The 23,911-nt window shown below is 42.4% G+C and overlaps 1 protein-coding gene across 1 annotated transcript in view; it reads left to right on the top strand.

Moving 5' to 3' along the window:
* RCHY1 (ring finger and CHY zinc finger domain containing 1) overlaps window positions 1-23,911 on the top strand; it is a 58,065-nt gene that overhangs the window by 24,468 nt on the left and 9,686 nt on the right. Inside the window, exons 5-8 of the mRNA XM_077476534.1 lie at window positions 1,304-1,348; window positions 13,613-13,671; window positions 17,409-17,435; window positions 20,867-20,987. Coding sequence (XP_077332660.1) covers window positions 1,304-1,348; window positions 13,613-13,671; window positions 17,409-17,435; window positions 20,867-20,987 — 252 coding nt within the window. The remainder of the gene's footprint in view (window positions 1-1,303; window positions 1,349-13,612; window positions 13,672-17,408; window positions 17,436-20,866; window positions 20,988-23,911) is intronic.

A 23,911-nucleotide genomic window follows, 5' to 3' on the forward strand; every position in this document is an offset into this window, starting at 1 on the left:
TTTTTCATATAGATGTAAAGAATGCCCCTTTGTTCTCTGCAATGAAGTGAAGATGAATAACTTGTAGCCCTCTTTTGGGATAGCTATGAGAAATACCCTCCCCAAAAAAGGATATTGCACTAAGAGTAGCAGATGGAAATAAAGAAATGGAGTCTCAAATCATGAGACCAGTAAAATTGCTCACCCCTAATATAATAAATAAATAAATATAGGGTTCTAAGTCATTTTCTAGCAAAAAAAAAAAAAATATATATATATATATATCTCATTTTCACTTGAAACCAACAAATGTCAGAAAAAGGTTTAGTGTTTTTAAGTGGTTAAACTTTTTTTTACTTGCGCACACAAAGTCTATTCCATTGACAAATTGTTACAATGTTTATGCTTAAGTTCAACTGATAAAGAATTTTGTGATTCTTGGCAGACTACCCAGTTTCTCTTCCTTTCTTTTGACCGCCATGGCTTCAGAAGAGCAGAGAGAATTCTTTGCATAGAAAGAATTGTGAAACACTTTAGTCAAGATCGCAATAACGATTCTTGACGATTAATTGTGCAGCTATTTATATATATATATATATATATATATATATATATATATATATATATATATTTTTTTTTTTGTTGTTGTTGTTTGTAGACACTATAACACATGTATTTCTACACTAAGGCCCCTTTTACAGTTGTATGACCTGAAAGCTACATGACTTTGCAGCAACTTAAAGCAATGCCTGTGTATTCTTGAGGTCTATGGACCTGAAATCGGACCTAAGTAGTACTTTGACGTTGCTTCGCATAGGAGTTGCACAGAGATGAATGGTACTAATTGGAAACCATGGGGTATGACTTGTCATGCAACTTTGAAGTCCCAAGTCGCATGAGAAGTCACACAAGTGAAAGGGGCCTTATTGGCCTAAATTTATGAAGAAATTCAATCATATTTTTTTTTTTATTGGATATGTCTTATAGCAGAAAGTAAAAATTGTGTGTGTTTTTTATTTTATTTTTTTTTTATTTTAAGTTTCAGTCTTTATTGTTTATATAATAAATACATACCGGCAAAAGAAAGCTCTATTTGTGTGAAAACAAATGTAAATAAAACAAATTATATAAATTTCATTTGGGTACAGTGTGTTGCATGACCGAGCAAAGTAGCACAATGCTGAATAGTAAAAAATGGCCTGGTCATGAAGGGGATGAGTGGAATACAGGCAGGTTTAGCACCCTCTTTAATGCCAGCAATATATCTGAGGTAAAAAAAATCAGATACTTGGAGTGTTCATGCATTTTATTTATTTTTATTTAGTGCATAGAAAATGTCTCAAGACAAGACTGTCCTATATGTTTAGAGGTAAGTAATGTCATGAAAGTATTGCATTGTTTTTATGTTCAATGTTTTTTGTGTGGATGCCTTCTGATTTTTATCAGTTATTAGTTTGTCACGATTAACTTCCCTTCTAGGAAGATGAGAACAAACCCTTTTCCTTTATCTCTAGTCTGCCATTGTGGTGTGTGTGTGTGTTTTTTTTTTTTTTTTTTTTTTTTTTTTTTTTTTTTTTTTTTTTAGAGCTGTTACTGATTAAAATTTTCGTGCTCGATTAATCGTTTTTTTTTTTTTTCGATTAATTGGCTAATTTCGATTTAATTATAACGCACATACAGATCCAACTACTTTTAGCTGATCTCCTTGCATTGCAACTCTGCATTAGTCAGTGATAAGTGTGGTATACATTATATATAATCACCCGACACTAGTTGGTTTCCACAATCTGACTTAACTTCACAGTTTACACAAATATGTTTTAAATTCAAACTGTAGCACTGACATAAGTCATAATTTATTTATTTTTTCCCCACAGTAGCGTGACAATCCCTCCACCTCCGGTCTAATTAATCACTCTCACCTATGGCATGGACCCCTGTGCAAACAGGTGGTCATGCAAGTGGGTATCAAAAGGGTTAACGCAGACCATAAACATCTCTCGCGTCTCCTTAGATCTCAGCAAGGACACCAGGTCATGGGTAGAAAGAAAAGATCTAAGTGTTCACCGCTGAAGTATAAGATTTCATTTTTGCGTTCAAACACAAACTACTCATACAAAGATGATAAAAACACAGCATGTAAAGCCGACAATCGTGTTAGTTCCGTAGTGCAGCAGTGGGTGACATCATGCGCTACATTCAATCAGAACTTCAACGTCACTGGACTTCTCCCCCCTTCTCTTTGTTAGCAGACGGAGGCACTTGGGGAAGGGGGGAGGAGTCCAGTGACGTTGATGTCCGTGACGTCACCGGATCTCCGATGGAACTCCCTGAAGACCAGGAAGCTGCCGGAGAGGTGAGTACCGCTCAGAGGAATTTTGATCAAAAAAATTAATCGATTAATTGAGAATCTTTAATTTCCACAGCCCTATTTTTTTATTTTTTTTTATCTATTATTTAAAGACATATTTTTATTGTTTTATCAAGTGGGGATAAGCACAGTTGGGTAGTTGAGCACTAGGGTTGCACCGATACCATTTTTTATTTTTTTTTGGCGGTGAGGACGAGTAACGATGCCTGTGCCCTGATACCAGTTACCGATACCATTGTGGTGCAATTTGAGCCCGTACAAAATGAATGGGCTCGAATGGCACTTCAAAGAATTGCAGGCCACACTCCTGCAGACTTCTGCTCCTGGACTCTATGCACATACAACACTAAACCAGGCTGCCTCTCCAGGCCCTATGTCATATACTGCACACAATTCATTTTTTGACATTGGCTACCACTAGACAGCAGTACATGAAAATTAGGTGTGATGTGAATATCTTCTGTCAATACCAGGAAAATCAGTATTTTGTACAGTAAATGTGTTTTGTAGTACTATAAAACATCTTATTTGTACACTTGTTTTATTACGAGCGGTGACACCTGACCCCCCTACACTATCAACATTTTTGAAAAATAATAGTTCTTTTCCAAAGATCTGACCTTGCTCTTTCCCTGTCGTGATAAAATATAGATTAGCTCACAGACCCTAGTGGCATATTTCAACATCTTTAAATCTGTGACTGCAAATCTCACATGTAATGTGAGAACGATACCGAAGAAACATTTTGTTTGACAATAAATAGGAAGGGATTAACAACATTCAGAAAGTTATATCTCAAATCTGGCAGCATGTCATGTTCTGGATATCATATAGTCTTTTCATTTATTATTGTTTTTTTTTTTTTTTGTCGGGTAAACCATACAATAAATAAATGTATAAGCTGCACCAAAGTTGTGAATTGATGGGAAGTTCTCCCTACTTGCTAGTAAAATGTCTGATCTCTCTTTCTGGCTGTCCTATTTTAAAACCAGTTTAACATTTGGAAAACCAGTTTGTTTGGTTTTTATTTTTTCCTTGTCCGGAGACACAGGAAGTCTTTTCCATCCGGTTATACTGATGCCTACAGGAGTAGTGGACACTGGCCAACTAAAAATTGTGGGCCAGCTCAGGATAATCCATTCTACAGCCAACGTAATTCAGTTTTTTAGTAGTGTCCGAGGTGAATAGAAATGTCTCTTAAAGCTGTACTTCACCTCCTCTGTCACTTTTGCTTTTATTTTTTTTATTTTTTTGAGAGGCAAGTACCTAGTTTTGGCTTCCATGTTTCTTTTTAATCCTTCTAACATCAGGTGAGTTAAGGCTTGGGGCCTTTTCAGTTTAGAGCCAGAGCCACATCAAAGTTACCCAATGCCCAGGATGAAGATTCTAAACTGTGCGCCACTCCATCCATACCATATTTTTTCCCAGGGGATCTAGCTCTCTGAAACTATTAAATAGAAGCGTTTTCTAATTATTAGATGCACTTAAGTGGTTTTATCAAGAATAAACACAGAAGAGATATATGAGCACAGTAGAGATTGAGGGGTGGGTACAAGCAGTCCTTGCTGAGCTTAAGCCCCCCCCCCCCACCCTGCTTAACCCATTAGGGCAGGGTGTACTGCTTGTAACCTCCCTGTCAGTGGCCCTGGGGTTTGGGGTATGGAATGGGGGGAGGTTAGTTGAGGGTTGGGTGGAAGTTAGATTGGGTGAGGGTTAGGTACAGGGTTTTGGGGAGTAAGTGAGGGTTAGGTATGGTGTTAGGGTGAAGAGGGCTTTAGGGATAGATCTCTCTGCACAGTAAGCAGCACTGAACTGTCAGTTCCTGAACACAATGTACCAGCAGAGGATGATCTGGCATGCAGGCATGATCTGAACCTCAGAATATTTTTCTCTGACTATCCCCTGTGCTGCGTACACACGACCGGACTTCCCGGCAGACTAGGTCCGATGGAATCAGTCCGTCAGACAATCCAATCGTGTGTGGGCTAATCCGATCGTTTTTCGTAAAAAAAAAAATTTAAAAATCCCACGGACCTAGAAATAGAACATGTTTCAAATCTGTCCGATGGACTCAATTCCTATCGGGAAAATCGTTTGTATGCTGGTCAAACAGACCAAATACGACGCAAAGGAAGCTACTGGCTATTGAACTTCCTTTTTTAGTCCCGTCTTACGTCATCCCGTTCAAAACGAACGGACTTTCGATGGACTTAGACCGTTCGCGTGTGGCCAAGTCCGTTCATTCGGAAAGTCAGTCGGAACTCCCCCGAAAGTCAGTCGGACCTAGTCTGCCGGAAAGTCCGGTCGTGTGCACGCGACACTAAAGACAAGCATGGGAGTCACTCAAACATGTTTATGCCCATGAAGCATGTGGATGACGAGCCATCAGGCAGGTCCAGATCATCCGGAGAAAAAAAACAGTAGTGGTCACCCTTGAGTATAAAACGTACCATTCTGCTTTCTTGCTGAAAGATCGGTCAACCGGGATAGTCTTGTGCTTACTGCTGGAATCCACAAACATGGGAATCCACTCCCAGTCGGGCCACAGTTCATATTAGGCTCTTTCAAACGAGTGGCCAAGGGGGAGGTAAAATGTGAGGTGCTCAACAGTTTACGGTCATGGTTTTACCATCTCCCAGTCATCCACCTCTAAAATACCGCTAGAAGGGGATGTTCATATTCTGCGGCCTGTCACTTGTCAAACTACCATTCAAGTCAATGGGGTAAAGCGGCAACCATCAGATAAACGCTCAATTTGTGATTGTGGTGTATTAATCCCATTATAAGAAAAACAAACAGGCATTCAGTAGGTGAACACTTGCCAGTGGCTTCTTAGCTAGACACTGAAAAAGGATCCAATGTTGATCCCTTTTCAGAGCATGGGCTAATGTGAATATATTCTTTTGGTTTTGGTAGCTTGTTGGCAGGCAGCCTCTGATATGGTCCCTGTAGATGTATTCTCAGCCACTCCTAAACGCTATCTTGCCACAAAAAAGACCAGAGATTTGCAGAGCCCCACACCTGGCAGACCTCTTCCCACCCTGTACTGGTACTGCTCCATGCCACGTATCCAACTCCGCACTCTCCTGTTACTGTTTTGTCTGCAGAGCTGAAAGCCCAGATCCTTGGCACGTGACAGGAAGAGCGTGCAATACTACCAAGCAATATGTTCTTAGCCTGAGCTCACACTCTGTGCCTACATTTCCACTTGTCTTCTGACTTTTTTTTTTTTTTTTTTATCTTTATCCCTTCTTTATTTTTCGTTTTATTTTTTTCACTCTGAGAGTGAGGGTAAGGAGGCTCCACAGTGCCATCTAGTGCCACTTGTTTAATACTGCAGCGCTACTGTATTGCAGTGTAAGTTTTGTTACAATCCCAAAATGTGGTATTCAGAAGAAAAATAAAATAACCAGCCCCCCCAATATCACTGCCCTGCTTTGAGCATCTCTGATCTTTCTTCTACCAGGACTTCATTTTTAGATTCTTCTTCTGTCTGGTCCTAGTTCTTCCAGGGGAGCTCTTTCTCCTTGTTGGCCACAGTTTAGGTTGTGTGTATTTTGCCTTAAGGGAAATTGTTTTTGACCAGCTTTTCATGTGTATGGTTTAATGTTTTCTCTTCTGAAAATGTTCTCACTTTTTATTTATTTTTCCCAAGTGTTCTTCCAGGACAGCCCTTGAGAGATGGAGCTCCTCCCATCGACACAGGAAACACATTGCCACAGTTCAAAAGGCGGTCCCTCAGGTCCCTGGTCAGTCATTTGTGTTTCCTCCGTCGGAGGAACATGTTGCCAGGAACCTGGAGGCCCCTCTCAGGGGCTGCCTGAGAACCTGCAAGCCTAAGGGACTGGGTCCTGGTTTATGGCTGCAGTTTGGGTCCATACCTTTTTTTCTTTGGCTCGGGTACCGTCCAGCTGAACCGGAGCAGACCCGTTACCCTCCTCCTTCCAGTGCCGAGGTGGCCAGGGGCAGAATGACGCCGGTTTCCCCCAGGAGTGGTGAGTGGAACCTTCCATCTTCCCTCCTCGTTGCAGGGGGTCGGAGACGCCGAGCGTTCACTTCCGGCGGAACCGCGTCATCACTGCGTGCCGAGACTTCCGGTTCCGGGTCTCTAAGGGTACAAGGAGGAGAGGGAGAGCCAGCGCTGTGCCTGTAAAGCCCGACCAGCGTCCAGCTATACCGGATTAGCGGCGGGATTCGGAGCGTCAGAGGGGGACCATGGAGGCTATTCCCCAGGATACTCCGGCGGAGACAGGCACCAGCCAAACCCAGGTAGGCTGCTGGGCATGCTATTACTCTGGTGGAGTGGTGGTGTTTGTAGGCTGGGCCCTGTAGTACCCCACGGTGGCGGTTTACTCACAGTGAGGTTGTTTGTTAGTGGTGATTCTAAGAGGGACATGGTGCTGACGCTAAGAAATCCTTTGTCTTCTTATTTTCAGGCTAAAGAGATGCCAAGGGAAGACAAGACAGGCCGCAAAAAGTGTCCTAATTGTGGGAATAGGTTGTCCTCTGGCTCTAACAAAGCCCTATGCAAGCAATGCATTGCAAGCTTGCTTAAATCTGAGGCAGATTCCCCTTTAGCAAAGTTTTTGGGCTCCTTTAAAGAGGAAATGGCGTCGACCTTTAAGTCCCTCCGGGAGTTAATCACTGACGTGGGATCAGCTGCAGCTGCCTCCACGAGTAAAACAACTATAATCTCATCCTCACCATGCCTTACAACACCCAGCTCAGGGGAGCCCCGTATGGTCAGGGAGCCTAGCCCCACGTTGATTAGCCCCGAATCCTCTGACACTGACTCGGGTCAGGAAGAGGATCAAGCAGCATCTAAAGCCTCAAAATATAGATTATCTCTCGAGGAAGTAGATGAGCTAATGGGGGCTATCTATGATACGCTGGAAATTGAGGAGGAAGAAACTCAGTTATCCAGACATGATCAAATGTATGAGGCTCTGGGGAAAAAGAAAGCAAGGGTTTTTCCTATACATAAGGTGCTTTCTGACCTTGTCCTTAAGGAGTGGTCTGAACCAGACAAGAAGGTTTTCTTTCCTAAATCCCTTAAGAGAAGGTTCCCTTTTGATGAGAGCCCAGAGGCGGTCTGGAATAAAAATCCAAAACTAGACGCCCCTCTGTCCAAAATCTCAAAGCAGGCTGATCTGGCCTTTGAGGATATGGGCCACCTGAAAGATCCCATGGACAGGAGAACAGACATTGTCTTAAAGAGGGCCTGGGATGCCTCTATGGCAGGCTTAAAACCAGCTCTAGCCACTTCCTGTGTAGCTAGAAACCTGGAGTTCTGGTTATCGCAACTACAAGAACACTTAAAGGCAGGCACTCCTAGGGGGGAGCTTTTGAAATCCTTCCCTATGCTTTTTAAGGCCACCAGTTTCATCTCTGACGCCTCCACGGACTCCGTTAAATTTACGGCTAAATCTGCAGCACTTTCAGTGGCAGCAAGGAGGTCAGTATGGATGAAAACCTGGGGGGGAGACACGGCGTCTAAAACCCGCCTGTGCAGCGTCCCTTTTACAGGAGACTTAGTCTTCGGGCCTGAATTAGACTCCGCCTTAGAAAGGACGGCGGACAAAAAGAAAACCTTTCCCGCAAAAAAGAAAAATTTTCAAAGAAAAATTTTTCGTCCCTTTAAGGAACCCTCTAAATCAGAGAAGAGTTCAACCCCCAAAAAACATTGGTCGGGACATAAAGGGAAAGGAAAAGGGGGCATACTGTTTAGCCGCCCCAATCAGGATCCCAAACCCCAGTGACGTCAGGGTTCCTGTGGGAGGAAGATTAAGCAAATTTCTTCCTCAATGGGAAGAGACAACCTCGAACGAGTTTGTCTTAAACATAATAAAAAGGGGTCATGCGCTGGAATTTCACAGCAACCCTCCTTCCAAGTTTCTGGTGACAAAGCTTCCAAGTCACTCAGAAAAGGCCAGGGCCTTACCTTTACTAATAGGGGAAATGGTAGATCAAGAAGTATTGACACCAGTCCCTATTCAGGAACAAGGGGACGGTTTTTACTCGCACATCTTTGTGGTAAGAAAACCGTCAGGGAGATTCAGACTAATTATGAACCTCCGTCCACTGAATCGCTCCATCCGTTACAAGAGATTTCGGATGGAGTCCATTTATTCCATAAAGAATCTCCTGCAGAAAGAGACATTTATGGCAACCCTGGACCTAAGGGATGCTTATCTGCACATTCCAATAAGGGAGGAATGCCAGAAATTCCTTCGGATGGCAGTGCAGATAGACACAAAGGTTTACCACTTTCAGTGCAGAGCACTTCCCTTCGGTCTATCATCCTCTCCGAGAATCTTTACCAAGGTTCTCGGAGAGGCTTTAGTTCCTCTGAGGCTTCAATCAGTCTCAATTATCCCCTACCTAGACGATCTGCTCCTAACAGCCCACTCAGAGAGTCGTCTTTCTCAGGACCTAGAATTGACTCAACTCAGTCTGAGTCGATTAGGGTGGATTGTCAGTCAGGAGAAATCCAAGACAACCCCAACACAGGAGATCCTGTATCTGGGGTACTGGATCAAGTCTGTAGATCAGAAAATTATACTGCCGGAAGAAAAGATTTTGAATCTGTGGCAGAGAATATCTTTTCTTCAATGCAGCCCCAAGTGTACGGTGAGGGAAGTAATGTCGGTCTTAGGTCTTATGACGGCAGCCATTCCAGCCGTACAATGGGCCAGGTTCCATCAAAGAGAACTTCAGGGTTTTCTGTTAGAACAATTAAAAGGCAGAGATCTGGAGGAGGAGGTATCGATCCCCTCAAGGGTAAAACGCTCCCTCTGGTGGTGGAAGGACAGGGAGAACCTAAACAAAGGGGTTCATTGGGTCCTCCCTATCACTTCAACACTAACAACGGATGCGAGCAGTTGGGGCTGGGGAGCCCACCTAGGCTCAAGCTGGGTCCAGGACAAGTGGACCCCAGAGGAGAAATGTTTCTCTTCCAATTGGAAAGAACTAACAGCAATCCTGAGAGCTGTTCTAGCTTTCCACCCCGCAATACGGGGTCACCATCTACAAGTCCGTTCAGACAATACGACGGCTGTAGCATACATAAACAAACAAGGAGGAACCAGAAGTCCTCGTTTGATGTTGGTAGCCAGACGCATTCTCCAGTGGGCAGAAGCCAATCTGGAATCCATTTCTGCAGTTCACCTGAAAGGGGAGCTGAACAACAAGGCGGACTTCTTGAGTCGACAGAGAATTTCGAACCAAGAATGGTCCTTACACCCAGAGGCATTCAATCTCATAACAGCTCACTGGGGAGAACCAGAGGTAGACCTTTTTGCGAGCAAGAAAAATGCAAAGGTTCCCAATTTTTTCTCGCTAAACCCAGGAGATCAACCCCTGGCGGTAGATGCCTTGCAAACTCCATGGACTTTCAGTCTGGCGTATGCATTTCCCCCTCTTCATCTCATTCCGAGGGTCCTAGCAAGATTCCTCAAGGAAAAAACCTGTTTGATTCTAGTAGCACCTTTTTGGCCCAGGAGACCGTGGTTCACAACGTTGCTACAATTGACAGACTGTCCGCCTCTAAGACTTCCCTACAGACAGGACCTCCTGTCGCAGGGACCTCTTTACCATCCGCAGGTCGCCACACTGAAGCTGTCAGCGTGGTTACTGAGGAGGAAATCTTAAGGAGTAAAGGCCTGTCAGACGAGGTAATTGCGACCTTACTACAGAGTCGCAAACCAGTCACGAGAGCTATTTACAAAAAAGTCTGGAAAAAATTCAATAGCTGGCTGAATGGCCGGGACATAAATACGGCTAATATTCTACAGTTTTTACAGGAAGGTGTAAACAAGGGTTTAACCCTAAGTACTATTAAAGTACAGATAGCTGCCTTAAGTGTATACCTAGATGAACGCTTACAGGAAAATCCTTTTGTCGCTAGATTCTGTAAGGCAGTCGCTAGACGCAAGCCAGTCAGAATCACAAAAGTCCCATCCTGGGATTTAGCAGTTGTGCTAAAAGCTTTCTTGGGGTCACCCTTTGAGCCTATCTCAGAGGCCTCCCTAAGGCTTATTACCTTTAAGACAGTTCTCCTGGTGGCAATCACTTCAGCCCGTAGGGTCAGTGAAATCCAAGCACTTTCCATCAGGGAACCATTCCTACAGATCCTAGAAGACAGAGTCATTCTAAAGACAGACCCTGGGTTCTTACCAAAGGTAGCATCTAGCTTCCATAGGTCCCAAGATATTGTCCTCCCTTCATTTTGTCAAAATGCAGCAAATGAGAAAGAGGAACGTTTTCATTTATTGGATGTGAGGAGGTGTATTCTAGAATATCTTAAAATAACAAATCCATTCAGAATCTCAGACTCCCTTTTTGTCCTTTTTTCCGGACAGCGTAGGGGACAGAAAGCTTCAAAAGTAACCATAGCTAGATGGATTAGGCTAGCTATAGCAGAGGTGTATAAGGCCTTGAATAGAGATCCTCCTGAGGGTGTTAAAGCTCACTCAACAAGAGCGTTGTCTGCATCCTGGGCAGAAAGAGCTGGTGCCACCCCGGAGCAGGTATGTAAAGCAGCCACATGGTCAAGCTTTTCCACCTTTACAAGGCATTACCGACTGGACTTAATGTCTAGTCAGGATCAGGCCTTTGGGAGGAAAGTCCTCCAGGCCGTGGTCCCCCCCTAATCTGGTAAGTACTTGGGGATCCTCTCAAGGGCTGTCCTGGAAGAACACTTGGGAAAACTGGAGTTAGTACTTACCGGTAACTCCTTTTCCGGTGGTCTTCCAGGACAGCACGATCCCACCCTTTATTTGATTGTAGTGATGTACTAATGTTATTACCTGTTATGGTTTATATGTTTTTCAGTTCCATCCTTCGGTTCTTGGTGAATGACTGACCAGGGACCTGAGGGACCGCCTTTTGAACTGTGGCAATGTGTTTCCTGTGTCGATGGGAGGAGCTCCATCTCTCAAGGGCTGTCCTGGAAGACCACCGGAAAAGGAGTTACCGGTAAGTACTAACTCCAGTTTTCTTGGTCTTTGGGCATTATGTATGTGTACATCCCCATTAGTTATCATGTTCTCCTTTACTAGGTGGATGGTTCAGCCTTACCCATTGCCAGTTGAAGGCATTTGTTGTACAGGCGGACTTGAGCTGCAAATCGTCCCTAGTTGACATTGGGTTTGGTAGTGGTTGTTTGCTGTTGGACTTCTTTTGGATGTCTTGATGGTGAAGACCTGCTGTGTTCCAAAATGGATGAGAACGAAAAAAGGATTTTAAAGTCTCACCCCTGTGTGTTATAACCATGCCTTTGGTACATGTTTGTTATATAAGGGATTATCCTGGGCTGGCCTACAATTTTTTTGTTTGCCGCTGTTTGATCCTCCTGCAGGTGCAAGTATAACCCAATGGTAAAAGCTTCCTGTGGTCCCTCAATGGGCAACCAGAAAGGATTTTAGTACACAAATTCCCTTGTTTGCTGTAGCCCTGTGCACTCTTGTTGGTTAGTAACTGGTTACGTTATTAGTAGGGCTGTTACTGATTAAAATTTTTGTGTTCGATTAATCGATTTCTTTTTTAATCGATTAATCGACTCATTTCGATTAATTATAATACACATACAGATCCAACTACTAGCTGATCTCCTTGCATTGCAACTCTGCATTAGTGAGTGGTAAATGTGGTATACACTATATACAATCACCTGACACTAGTTATTTTCCACAATCCATGACTTAACTTCACAGTTCACACAAATGCGTTTTAAATTCAAACTGTAGCACTGACGTAAGCCATTTTATTTTTATAAAGTAGTGTGACAATCCCTCCACCTCCGGTCTAACTAATCACTCTCTCCTTATGGCATGGACCCCTGTGCAAACAGGTGGTCATGCAAGCGGGTATCAAAAGGGTTAACACAGACCATAAACTTCTCTCACGTCTCCTTAGATCTCAGCAAGGACACCAGGTCATGGGTAGAAAGAAAAGATCGAAGTATAAGATTTCATTTTTGTGTTCAAACACAAACTACTCGCATAAAGATGATAAAAACACAGCATGTATACCGACAATCGTGTCTGGCAGCAGCGGGTGACGTCATGCGTAGCTCCTTCCCATACGCGTTACGTTCAATCAGAACTTCAACATCACCGGACTCCTCCCCCCTTCCCTTCATTAGCAGACGGAGGCACTTGGGGAAGGCGGGAGGAGTCCGGTGCTGTCGATGTCCGTGACATCACAGGATGTCCGATGGAACTCCCTGAGGACCCGGAGGAGAGGTGAGTATTTTGATCGATCAAAAAAATTAATGATTAATCGAGGAATTAATCTTTAATTTACACAGCCCTAGTTATTAGTAGGCATTTATGCTAGTATTTGCTTATTATGGCATCATCATGTTGGTATATATTTACAGATTAACATATCATGTCTGTCAGGCTTTAGCAGACAAAAGCAAATGACAAGGCTTATAAATAGTGGCATTTTGTTTTCTTTGCTGGGGAATTCAAGAAGTGTGTACTGGCAATGCAAATGCAAATCTCGAAGAAGCCGGGGCTTTTGTGTTTTGGTGCTTTTCTGTGTTATGGAAGTAATTGCCAGACATTTCCTAGGTATCAAATTAGCATTATTATTATTATTAGACCCAGAAAGAGCAGAAGGAACCAGAAAAAAAAATGAAAGGTTATATTTGCCCGATATGAATGGAAACATTAATATATTAAAGGTGAAAGTGGAAATATTTGTTATTGTACTCTTAAAGAGGAAGTAAACCCTGATGAGTTTACTTCCTCTTTAATTCCCTGCAAAGGCAAAGCATAATGGACTACTATGCATCACATAGTAGTCCATTATGTGTCCCTTACCTGACACAGGAGCCAGCGAAGTCACCGCTGTCCCCTGTAGTCCCGCGCATCCATCTTCTCGGTGGGTTTTGCTGCTCCTCCGCTGTCATTCGGTGAAGCCGCGATGACGTCACTCCCGCGCATGCGCACGGGAGCCGACACGCGCAGCATCTCCGTCGTTGAAGATGCCGCGCTCAGTGCTCCTGCACGCCACTGTCTACGGCGCATGCGCCATAGACAGCGGTGCCTGTCTTCGGGCAAATATCTCCTAAACCGTGTAGGTTTAGGAGATATTTCTTGGACCTACAGGTAAGCCTTAATATAGGCTTACCTGTAGGTCAAAGTGTGTTGTAAGGGTTTACAACCACTTTAATCGGTTGCATTTTTTTTTTGGATAAACTAGACATGATAAATATATAAGAACGCCATTTTTAATTCAGCATTTCTCTTACAGGATATCCATACCTCCAGAGTGGGAGCGCGTGTTCTTCCTTGTGGACATCTCCTACACAGGTGAGACACCGCTTAGGTGGAATCATTTTTCTCATAAAGCATATCTACAGTGCCTTGAAAAAGTATTCATACCCCTTGACATTTTGTAATGTTACAACCAAAAGCATAATGTATTTTACTGGGATTTTATGTGATGGACCAATACAAAGTGGTACATAATTGTGAAGTGGAAGGAAAATGATAAATGATTTTCCAATTTTTTTCCAAATATATATGTGAAAATTGTGGCGCGCATTTGTATTCAGCCCCCCGAGTCAATACTTTGTAGAACCACCTTTCACTGCAATTACAGCTGCAAGTCTTTTTGGGTTTGCCTCTACCAGGTTTGCATATCTAGAAAGTGATTTTATGTTGCCCATTCTTCTTTGCAAAATAGCTCAAGCTCTGTCAGATTGAATGGAGAGCTTCTGTGAACAGCAATTTTCAAGTCTTGCCACGGATTCTCAATTGGATTTAGGTCTGGACTTTGACTGGGCCATTCTAACACATGAATGTGCTTTGATCTAAACCATTCCATTGTAGCTCTGGCTGTATGTTTAGGGTGGAAGGTGAACCTCTGCCCCAGTCTCAAGTCTTTTACAGACCCTAACAGGTTTTCTTATAAGATTGTCCTGTAGTTGGCTCCATCCATCTTCCCATCAACTCTGACCAGCTTCCCTGTCCCTGCTGAAGAAAAGAATCCCCACAACATGATGCTGCCACCACCATGTTTCATGGTGTGTTCAGGGTGATGTAGTGTTAGTTTTCCGCTACACATTGAACTTTTTGGCCTAAAAGCAAAATTCTATTTTAGTCTCATCTGACCAGGGCACCTTCTTCCACATGTTTGCTGTGTCCCCCACATGGCTTCTTACAAACTGCAAACAGGACTTCTTATGGCTTTCTTTCAACAATGGATTTCTTCCATAAAGACCAGATTTGTGGAGTGCACGACTAGCTGTGGATCTCTGCAGCTCTTTCAGAGTTGCCCTGGGCCTTTGGCTGCTTTTCTGATTAATTCTCTCCTGACCTGGCCAGGCCTGTCAGTTGAGGTGCCATGTCTTGGTAGGTTTGCAGTTGTGCCATACTCTTTACATTTTAGAAAAATTGATTTAACAGTGCTCTGTGAGATGTTCAAAGCTTGGGATATTTTTTTTTTATAACTTAACCCTACTTTAAACTTCTCCAAAACATTATCCCTGATCTGTCTGGTGTGTTCCTTGGCCTTGATGATGCTGTTTGTTCACTAAGGTTCTCTAACAAACCTCGGAGGGCTTCACAATACAGCTGTATTTATTTATACTGAAATTAAATTGCACACAGGTAGGCTCTGTTTACTAATTAGGTGACTTCTGATGGCAATTGGTTCCACTAAATTTTAGTTAGGGGTATCACAGTAAAGGGCTCAATACAAATGCATGCCACACTTTTCAGATATTTATTTGTAAAAAATGTTTGAAAACCATTTATCATTTTCCTGACACTTTATGTTTATCTATCACAGGGGTAGTGAATTAAAATTCAAGATGATCTGGTAACTAAATCATTTTTCCAGCCGAGGTCCGAATCAGAAGTCTGTGCCATGAAAGATTGTACTCGCTTTTCATTTTTTGGCACAAGCTGCACTCTCTGGGGCTTTTCTTACTGTTTCCGCCATACACTTTGGTAATACTCTGTAAATGTCCCCAATAGTTTTCCCCCCTAACATCAGGTGCCCCTACCAGCGAAATTCATTACATGGGTGCCACCATCAGACTGCCTCCATAAATCAGTTGCCACCATCAGGGTGTCCACATCAGGGTGCCCCCTTACATCAGGTTTACCCATCAGGCCGCCCCCTTACATTGGGTGTCCCCATCAGGGCGCCCCCTTACATTGGGTGTCCCCATCAGGGCGCCCCCTTACATAAAATAAGGAGCATGCTGATGAGCATTTTATGTTAAGTGACACTCTGATGGGCGCAACAAAATATACCAATTAGCGTGCACCTTAACAAAATATGCCCCACATACCTTGAGAGCAGGAGTCAGCACATTCAGCAAGCTGCAGGGGGCGGAAGCTGCGAGATATACCTCGCAAATGAGAGCCAGAATCGGGGAGCAGCGAGCAGTGGGGGTACAGGACACTCATGCGATGTCACGCCGGGGCGGTCCGGGCAGGAGCTCTGCGAGGGCCGTTATTTAGTGACGGCTGGTCTATCACATAAAATTCCAATACATTTATGTTTTTGGTTGTAACATGACAAAATGTGGAACATTTACAGGGATTTAAATATGTTTTCATGCACTGTATAGTCAAAATGTAAAATCATATATTCAACATTGTATTTCAATTATTTCTAGCCTACTCCTAATAATCAGTGTGATTTTGAAGTCTGTAAACTTACTTTAGGATCCCCACGTTTTTTACTACTTTGAATTCCGTGACCCATATTCACTATGCCCTGTGAGTAGGCACTGCTGTGTCACACATTTCACAGAGCCTGCTTGCTGAACTACAGAGGTGCCAAGAGGAGGAGTTTCAGGAGGTGGAGTCAGTACAGTAATCACTGCTTACAGACAGAAAGTTACCATGAGATATGTAGTTCTTAGACAATGGAAAGTAAACAGCAGAAGAGAAGTTGCAAAGCATGCAGGGAATACAGGAAATTCTGGAATGAGATGGCCAATAGACAGGCAACACAACATGAAAGGAGATTTATCATGTATATTGGATTGTAAAAAAAACAACTCTTCTACTCTAGTGCTATTACAATCTGGATGTTATAAAATGAAAGTGTATGCTGTGACCGTATATTTCCTTTTAAGTATCTAAACTGAAGTACGTCCTAAGGTACCCACAGACAAAAAATTGTTACTGGCCGATCCTGGCTATGGGGACCTTGAATGCTGCCATTGAGTTTTGCAGAAATCTACATGTTTGTATTTACATACCTGATAACATTCACTGTTGCAGTACGATTGCTCTGTGCTGCTAAGGTACAATTAAAGAAGAATCAATTCTTCCAGCATTCTCTTGGGTAAAAGTAACTAAATTGCTTACAAAATAGGAGGTCCAAGAAGCCCAATCAAGTTTGTCATACACACGTGGAAGATTGGATGTTGGGATGCATGTTCCCTAATCAGCCCATACCGAGAGATGAAGAAGCAGGGCACTCAGTAAACACGTGTTTGAATATGTTTGTTAAAGAGACCCTGTAACAAACCTAAAAAATTGCAGGAAAAAACACAGAAAAATCTGAATGCTTACCATTCCTTTTTTATTTTTATTTTTTGCAATGTTTTTTAAACTTCCTAGCAAATCTGACTACTGAGAAAAGTCAATTCCCAAGCACAGCCCTCTCGTTTTCTGGGATTGTCTAATAATTGTTCTGGTCATACTCTTTTGCCTTTCCTTTCACCTCCTCCACCTAAACTTTTATGCAGCAGCTGGGGAGGAGCAAAGGAGAATATTATATAATGTCAACTGCTTTGACATCTGAGTCTGCAGGTGCTACTGATACAGCCAAGGCTGCAGTACCCAGCAGCATTCTCGGGGCTTTTGGATGTCTAAAGAAGGGAAACTTTTACAGGCAAGTGCACATACAATCTTATGGGAGAATGTTGTGAAAATAAATGCAATCCAACTTCTGTGGGTATCGCTTCAGCTTGGTGTACTAATCGTGTTTATTTAAACTGTTTATATATAACCATATTGATACCGTTTACATGGACGTTTGTTATATAAATTCTAATGCGTTGTACTCTGCTTTCCTCCAGTCCATGCTACGAGGACATGCTAAAACAGTAAGTACATTACACAAAAATCTAATTTGTGCATCCTGGCCGAATTTAATTGTATTGTTTTGTTGATCCAAAACTAAGCCAACAATGCGCAAATACATACTGCTATACATGCTTATATTATAATTTGGCTCTTCTCTATATGCCCAATTAATGAAACATTCTCTTCATAATCTGATTTTAAATTATCATTCCTGCTGGCTTCAGACTTTTTGGGGATGGCCTTTCATTTGACTTCCTTGGACTGATAATTTCCAGTGAACAGAGCATCAGATGATACTGCATTATTACTGTAACTTCAGGATTGTATGCAGTAAAAAATAAATATATATAATATATATATATATATATATATATATATATATATATATATATAATCTCTATATCTATATATATCTCTATCTTAGTGTTGTGAGCTCGGCAACCAGGTTCACACCGTTGGGAGCTCGGCACCCAGGTTCACAGGGTTGTGAGCTCAGCACTAGAGGTCGACCGATATGGGTTTTTCTCTGGCCGATGCCGATATTTAGAAATCATGGTGGCCGATAGCCGATATATAATGCCTATTTTTTGGGGCCGATATGTTAGGCCGATTTTATTTTATTTTATTTATTTTTAATCCCCCTTGATCTAACACACCTTTCCCACTGGGGCGTTTTTTAAGGCGCTTTTGGGCTAAAAATAGCGCCTGTAAAGTGCCTGCAAAATGGCTCCCCTGCAGTCTGTGTGAAAGACAGAGTGCTTTCACACTGAGGCGATGCGCTGGCAGGATCTTAAAAAAAAAGTCCTCCAAGCAGCACGTTTGGAGTGGTGTATACCGCTCCTCCACCACTCCTGCCCATTGATATGAATGGGCACCACTGCCGAAGCGGTGCTTCATGGGCGCATTTAACCTCTTCCTTGGCCGCTAGCTGGGTTATATGTGCCCCACTAGCAGCCAAATAGCACCGCTAAAATGATGGTAAAGCGCCGCTAAAACTTGCGTTTTACCATCAACGCCTGCCCGCTCCAGTGTGAAAGCAGCCTTCATTAGTGATACAGAAAATTTCTTACACTTAAACATTTTATTAAACAAAACAAACCTCCAATCAGTTTACTTGTATGTATGATCTAGATTAAAAAAAAAAAAAAAAAAACTATATATTAAATAAAAAATGGGTAGTCAAAACTTTTGGACAAAAAAAAAAAAAAAAATGGACTAACTTTACTGTTTTTATTTTATTTTTATTTTTTAAATGGTGTATTTTTTTCCCAAAAAAATGCATTTGAAAGACCTCTGCGCAAATGCCGTGTGACATAAAATATTGCAACAACCGCTATTTTATTCCCTAGGATCTCTGCTAAAAAAAAAATATATATAATTTTTGGGGGTCTAAGTAATTTTCTGGCAGAAAATACAGGATTTTTACTTGTAAGCAACAAGTGTAAGAAAAGTATTTAAATGGTTAAACTGAGAACTTCTACACAGAGATGACTTCATTCATTCAGTGTAAACATTGTAACATTTAGTTCTTTTCTTGGCAGTCTGCCCAGAGAGGAGGAAAGTGTTGCTATGACAACTCAGCAACTCAACCGGCTGTAGAATCGGCTTTTTATCAGCAGAATCGGCCGATGCCGATTATTTAAAAAACGGCAAATATCGGCCGATATATCGGTCGACCTCTACTCAGCACCCAGGTAAAAGGAATTTCTAGCAAGCAATTACCTGCTGGTTACCACAAAATGTTGTGCAGCTTGCGCCGTCTGAGGAGCTGTCCTACCTCTGAGGTTGGTTGTAGACTGATGTTTCTCGCCGTCAATCCAAAGCTGTCCCGCCTTTAATGTTTCGCTCTAGACTGATGTGCCTTCCGCCTTTTGTAGGTATTAGGTGGAAGAGAGCTACAGTATGTCACTGCTGTGAAGCATGTGGGGATGGCCAAGGATGATGTGTAGGGGGGCCCAAAGACAGGATTCTGGAGGAGGAGGGGGTTGATATAAAGGGGAGTAGCTGAGGACAGGAATGTGAAATGGGGGGGGGTTTGAGGTCAGGAATGTGAAGGAGGGGGCAGAGAACAGGAATCTTAAGGGGGGGGAGTGTTGAGAGAGATGTGTAGGGGTGAATATGAAGGGGGGGCGTGAGGACAGGGATGTGAAGGGTGGGTGGAGGGGAGGGGGGTGATACAAGGGGGAGGGATGACAGGAGTGTAAATGAGGAGGAGGCTGATATAAATGGGGGCAGAGGACAGGAATTTGAAGGAGGGGGCTGATCTAAAGGGGGTATAGGACAGGAATGTAAAGGGGGGTTGACATCATTGCTACCTGTGTTCTGTGTGTAGGCAGCCCATTCATTTCAATGGGCTGTCTTGCATGCAGAAAAATAATTCCCTGAACCTCTTTTAAAATTACGCTGCATGTGCGACATTTGCAGATACTCCGAGGTGCCATTAAGAAGCAAACGTGATGCAGACCTCTGCCAGAAGCAAATTTTAGTGACAGCCTCCATGAATTTTAATTTAATACCCCTGTTATACAGGGTGTTCATGAAAGGTAGGAGGAAGGGAATGTTTTTAAGGATAGTTATTCCACTTTAGGTGTTGTGTAAGTGAGCTATTTTTGCACAGCAGACATTTTACCTTATGGCATACGTGCCTGTGTGCTATCGACGTGAGGGCCACAATCACCTTTGTCGCGCTGTCGCCGCTGCTTACAACTATTGCCAGTCTTCCTCCGGGTGCAGCACCTTTTGTGTCTTCCATCGGGTAGCCATGGATGATGTAACTCTTGTACATGCACTTGGGAGTTAGCTCGTCCTCAGCACCTGGCTACATTCCTAGCATCTGGAAGGGCCAGTTCACACCAATTGCTGTGCAGAAACACACTGCCAGCTGTGGAAGCCAATAATTCTTAATGGCAGCCCCAAGCATCTCGCAAACGTGGGTGCGTCCACGGCCACCATCCGCATGGTACTACAGGATGGGCAACTTCTGGGGGAAGCCATTCTGTATTTCTTTGTGTTAATGTGAAGGAATAGCAGCGATGCAAACTCATTGAGAAAAGGGAAATGCATGAGGATTTTTAGAGAGAAATTTTATAACCTGCTCCTTTTCTCATCACTATGGTTGAAAAATATTGTCGATTTGTTCCCACTAATCTTTAGAAAATTGAATGAACGTTCCGAAAACAAACATTTTTCCAACAAAATTCTACTGGTGCTTGGCCATCTTAATTCCCCAGCATCTACCAGAAATGGATCTATTTTGTGTGGACTGATTCTTTAAAGTGGTTGTAAATCCTTATAAACCACTTTGACGTACAGGTAAGCCTAGATTAAGGCTTACTTGTAGGTCCAAGAAATATCTCCTAAACCCACGCGGTTTAGGAGATAGTTACAAAAAGACAGGCACCGTTGTCTAGTTGGGATACTTATCTGCATTTTGCATTGTTTTTCTTTACAGGGGATACCGGTGTCCACTGTGCATGCGTTCTGTATTGGACATGACGCAGTACTGGCGCCGATTGGATGAAGAAGTTGCTCAAACACCAATGCCCACTGAATATCAAAATATGACTGTCGATGTAAGCAATTTGATTACGTTATTTTGATTTTACATGCTGTAGATCTCCAATTTTTTTTAACCATGCCGTCAACATATTGTCGCCTCTTCCTGCCTTTTATATAGAGATTGGTGATGAGCTTTCAAAATATGTGAGAATAATCACTAATGTACACTATTTTATAGTCAATATGCAAGTAGGCTTTTAAATTGGATTATAAAAAAGAATAGTGCATGGCGTTCAGTTCAACTCTAAAATTGTATTTCTGAATAATCATTTTTAATGGAATTTTGTAAATGTTGTATGTTACTCAATAAGAGATTCAACAGAGAAGGGCATGGAGGGCAATACAGGAGTATGGAGAGATGATTTTGTTTCCCCAAAACAGTAAAGGAAATATTATTAATATTATAAAAAAAAAAAATCTGAAGTAAGGCTTTAACACTTGATAAATTATGTAGTAAAATTTCCAAATGTAAGTCAACTGTACTGTTTCATATATCTTTTCTTTTCAAAAGCATGCATACCTTTTTACTCTTAATGTACAGTATATTATTTATGTATTAGTTACATAGTCGGGTTGAAAAAAGACACAAGTCCATCTAGTGCAACCAAAAATAAAAAATACAATCCCATATATACACCATCCTTCACCCACAGTTAATCCATAGGAAGGCGAAAAACCCCAGCAGAGCCTGCTCCAATCTGCTACAGCAAGGAAAAAAATTCCTTCCTGATCCTTCCTTTGGAGGGAGTCTATTCCACATTTTCATAGCTCTTACTCTGAAGAAACCTTTCCATATTTGGAGATTAAATCTTTTTTCCCCTAGACATAAAGAGTGCCCCCTTGTCCTCTGTAATGACCCTAAATTGAATAACTGAACACTAAGTTCACTATATGGACCACTTTTGTATTGATGTTGATGTAATGATGCATTACGTTAATCATACCTCCCCCCCCTTAATCTCCTCTTATCAAGAGGGAATAGATTCAGTTCCTCTAATCTTTCCTCATAGCTGAGCTCCTCCATGCTTCTTATCAGTTTGGTTGCCCTTCTCTGCACTTTCTCCAGGTCCCTGATTATCCTTTTTGAGAACTGTTGTCCAAAACTGAACTGCATATTCCAGTTGAGGGCTTACTAATGATTTGTACATGGGCAAAATGATATCTCTCTCTGGAGTCCATACTGCTCTTAACCACTTAAGGACCAGGCCTCTTTTTCAGACTAGGTGTTTACATGTTTAAAACTGTTTTTTTTTTGCTAGAAAATTACTTAGAACCCCCAAACTTTATATATTTCTAACACCCTAGAGAATAAAATGGTGGTCATTGCAATACTTTTTTTTTCACACCGTATTTGCGCAGAGGTCTTACAAGCGCACCTTTTATATTATGAAAGATAATGTTACGCCGAGTAAATTGATACCCAACATGTCACGCTTCACAATTGCGCCCGCTCGTGGAATGACGTCAAACTTTTGCCCTCAAAAATCTCCATAAGTGACATTTAAAAAATTCTACAGGTTGCAGGTTTATGTATTTCTTATTTATTTTAATTGATTTTATTTATTTTTACACTGTTGTAAAAAAATAAAAATAAATGGATCACTTTTATTCCTATTACAAGGAATGTAAACATCCCTTGTTATAGAAAAAAGCATGACAGGTCCTCTTAAATATGAGATCTGGGGTCAAAAAGTCCTCAGATCTCATATTTGGACTTAAATGCAATAAAAAATAAAGAAATTAAAAAAAAGTCATTTGAAAAAATTAGATTTAAAAAATGTGCCTTTTAAGAGGTATGGGCGGAAGTGACGTTTTGGCGTCGCTTCTGCCCTCCTATGGTAAAGAGACGAGTGGGGGCCATCTTAGCCTCACTCGTCTCTATACCCAGGCACAGACAGGACCCGATCGCCTCCGTCACTACCGATGGCTCCTGTAAGCAGCGGAGGGTGCTGGCGAGTGGCCGGAGGGGGGGGTGGCACCTCTCCCACCGCCGATAACTGTGATCTCGCGGCGAACCTGCCGCTGACACCACCATTATCGTAAACACGACCGGTGCCTGAAGAGATGGATATCTCAGTTGTGGCAGCAGCTGCTGCCGTTACCGAGATATCCCTCTTCAAAAAATGGACGTACATCGTTGTGCGCCGGTCGCAAAGTGGTTAATTCAAGAAAGGACTTTGCTTGCTTTGGAAGCCGCAGCTTGGCATTGCATGCTATTACTGAGCTTATGATCTACCAAAACCCCCAGATCCTTCTCCACTATGGATGATTCCCCCTTTGTACCGCCCATAGTATGTATAATGCATGCATAGTCTTAGCCCGCAAGTGCATAACTTTACATTTATCAACATTAAACCTCATTTGCCACATAGTTGCCCATTTAAGTGCCTTGAAGTCGGCTTGTAAGTCGAAGACATCCTGTAAGGTTGTTATTCCACTGCATAGTTTAGTGTCATCTGCAAAGACAGAAATGGTACTTTTGATGCCCAACCCTATATCATTTTTATAAAGATATTAAAAGGTAAGGGTCCCAGCACTGAACCTGGGGGTACACCACTGATAACCGTACACCATTCAGTCATTAAAGTGATTGTAAACCCTTACAACACACTTTGACCTACAGGTAAGCCTAGATTAAGGCTTACCTGTAGGCCCAATAAATATCTCCTAAACCTACACGGTTTAGGAGATATTTGCCAAGCGAGACCCACCGAGAAGATGGCTGCGCCGGACTACAGGGGACAGCGGTGACATCGCTGGCTCCTGTGTCAGGTAAGTGACACATAATGGACTACTATGAGATGCATAGTAGTCCATTATGCTTTGCCTTTGCAGGAAATGAAAGAGGAAGTAAACCCATCAGGGTTTACTTCCTCTTTAACCACTACTTTCTGAATTCTGTCTTTTTGCCAGTTTTCTATCCATTTACAGATTGATC

The sequence above is a fragment of the Lithobates pipiens genome, unplaced genomic scaffold (assembly GCF_037356315.1).
Source record: "Lithobates pipiens isolate NorthernLeopardFrog02 unplaced genomic scaffold, aLitPip1_a1.2 Scaffold_13, whole genome shotgun sequence".
Taxonomy (NCBI): Eukaryota; Metazoa; Chordata; class Amphibia; order Anura; family Ranidae; genus Lithobates; species Lithobates pipiens.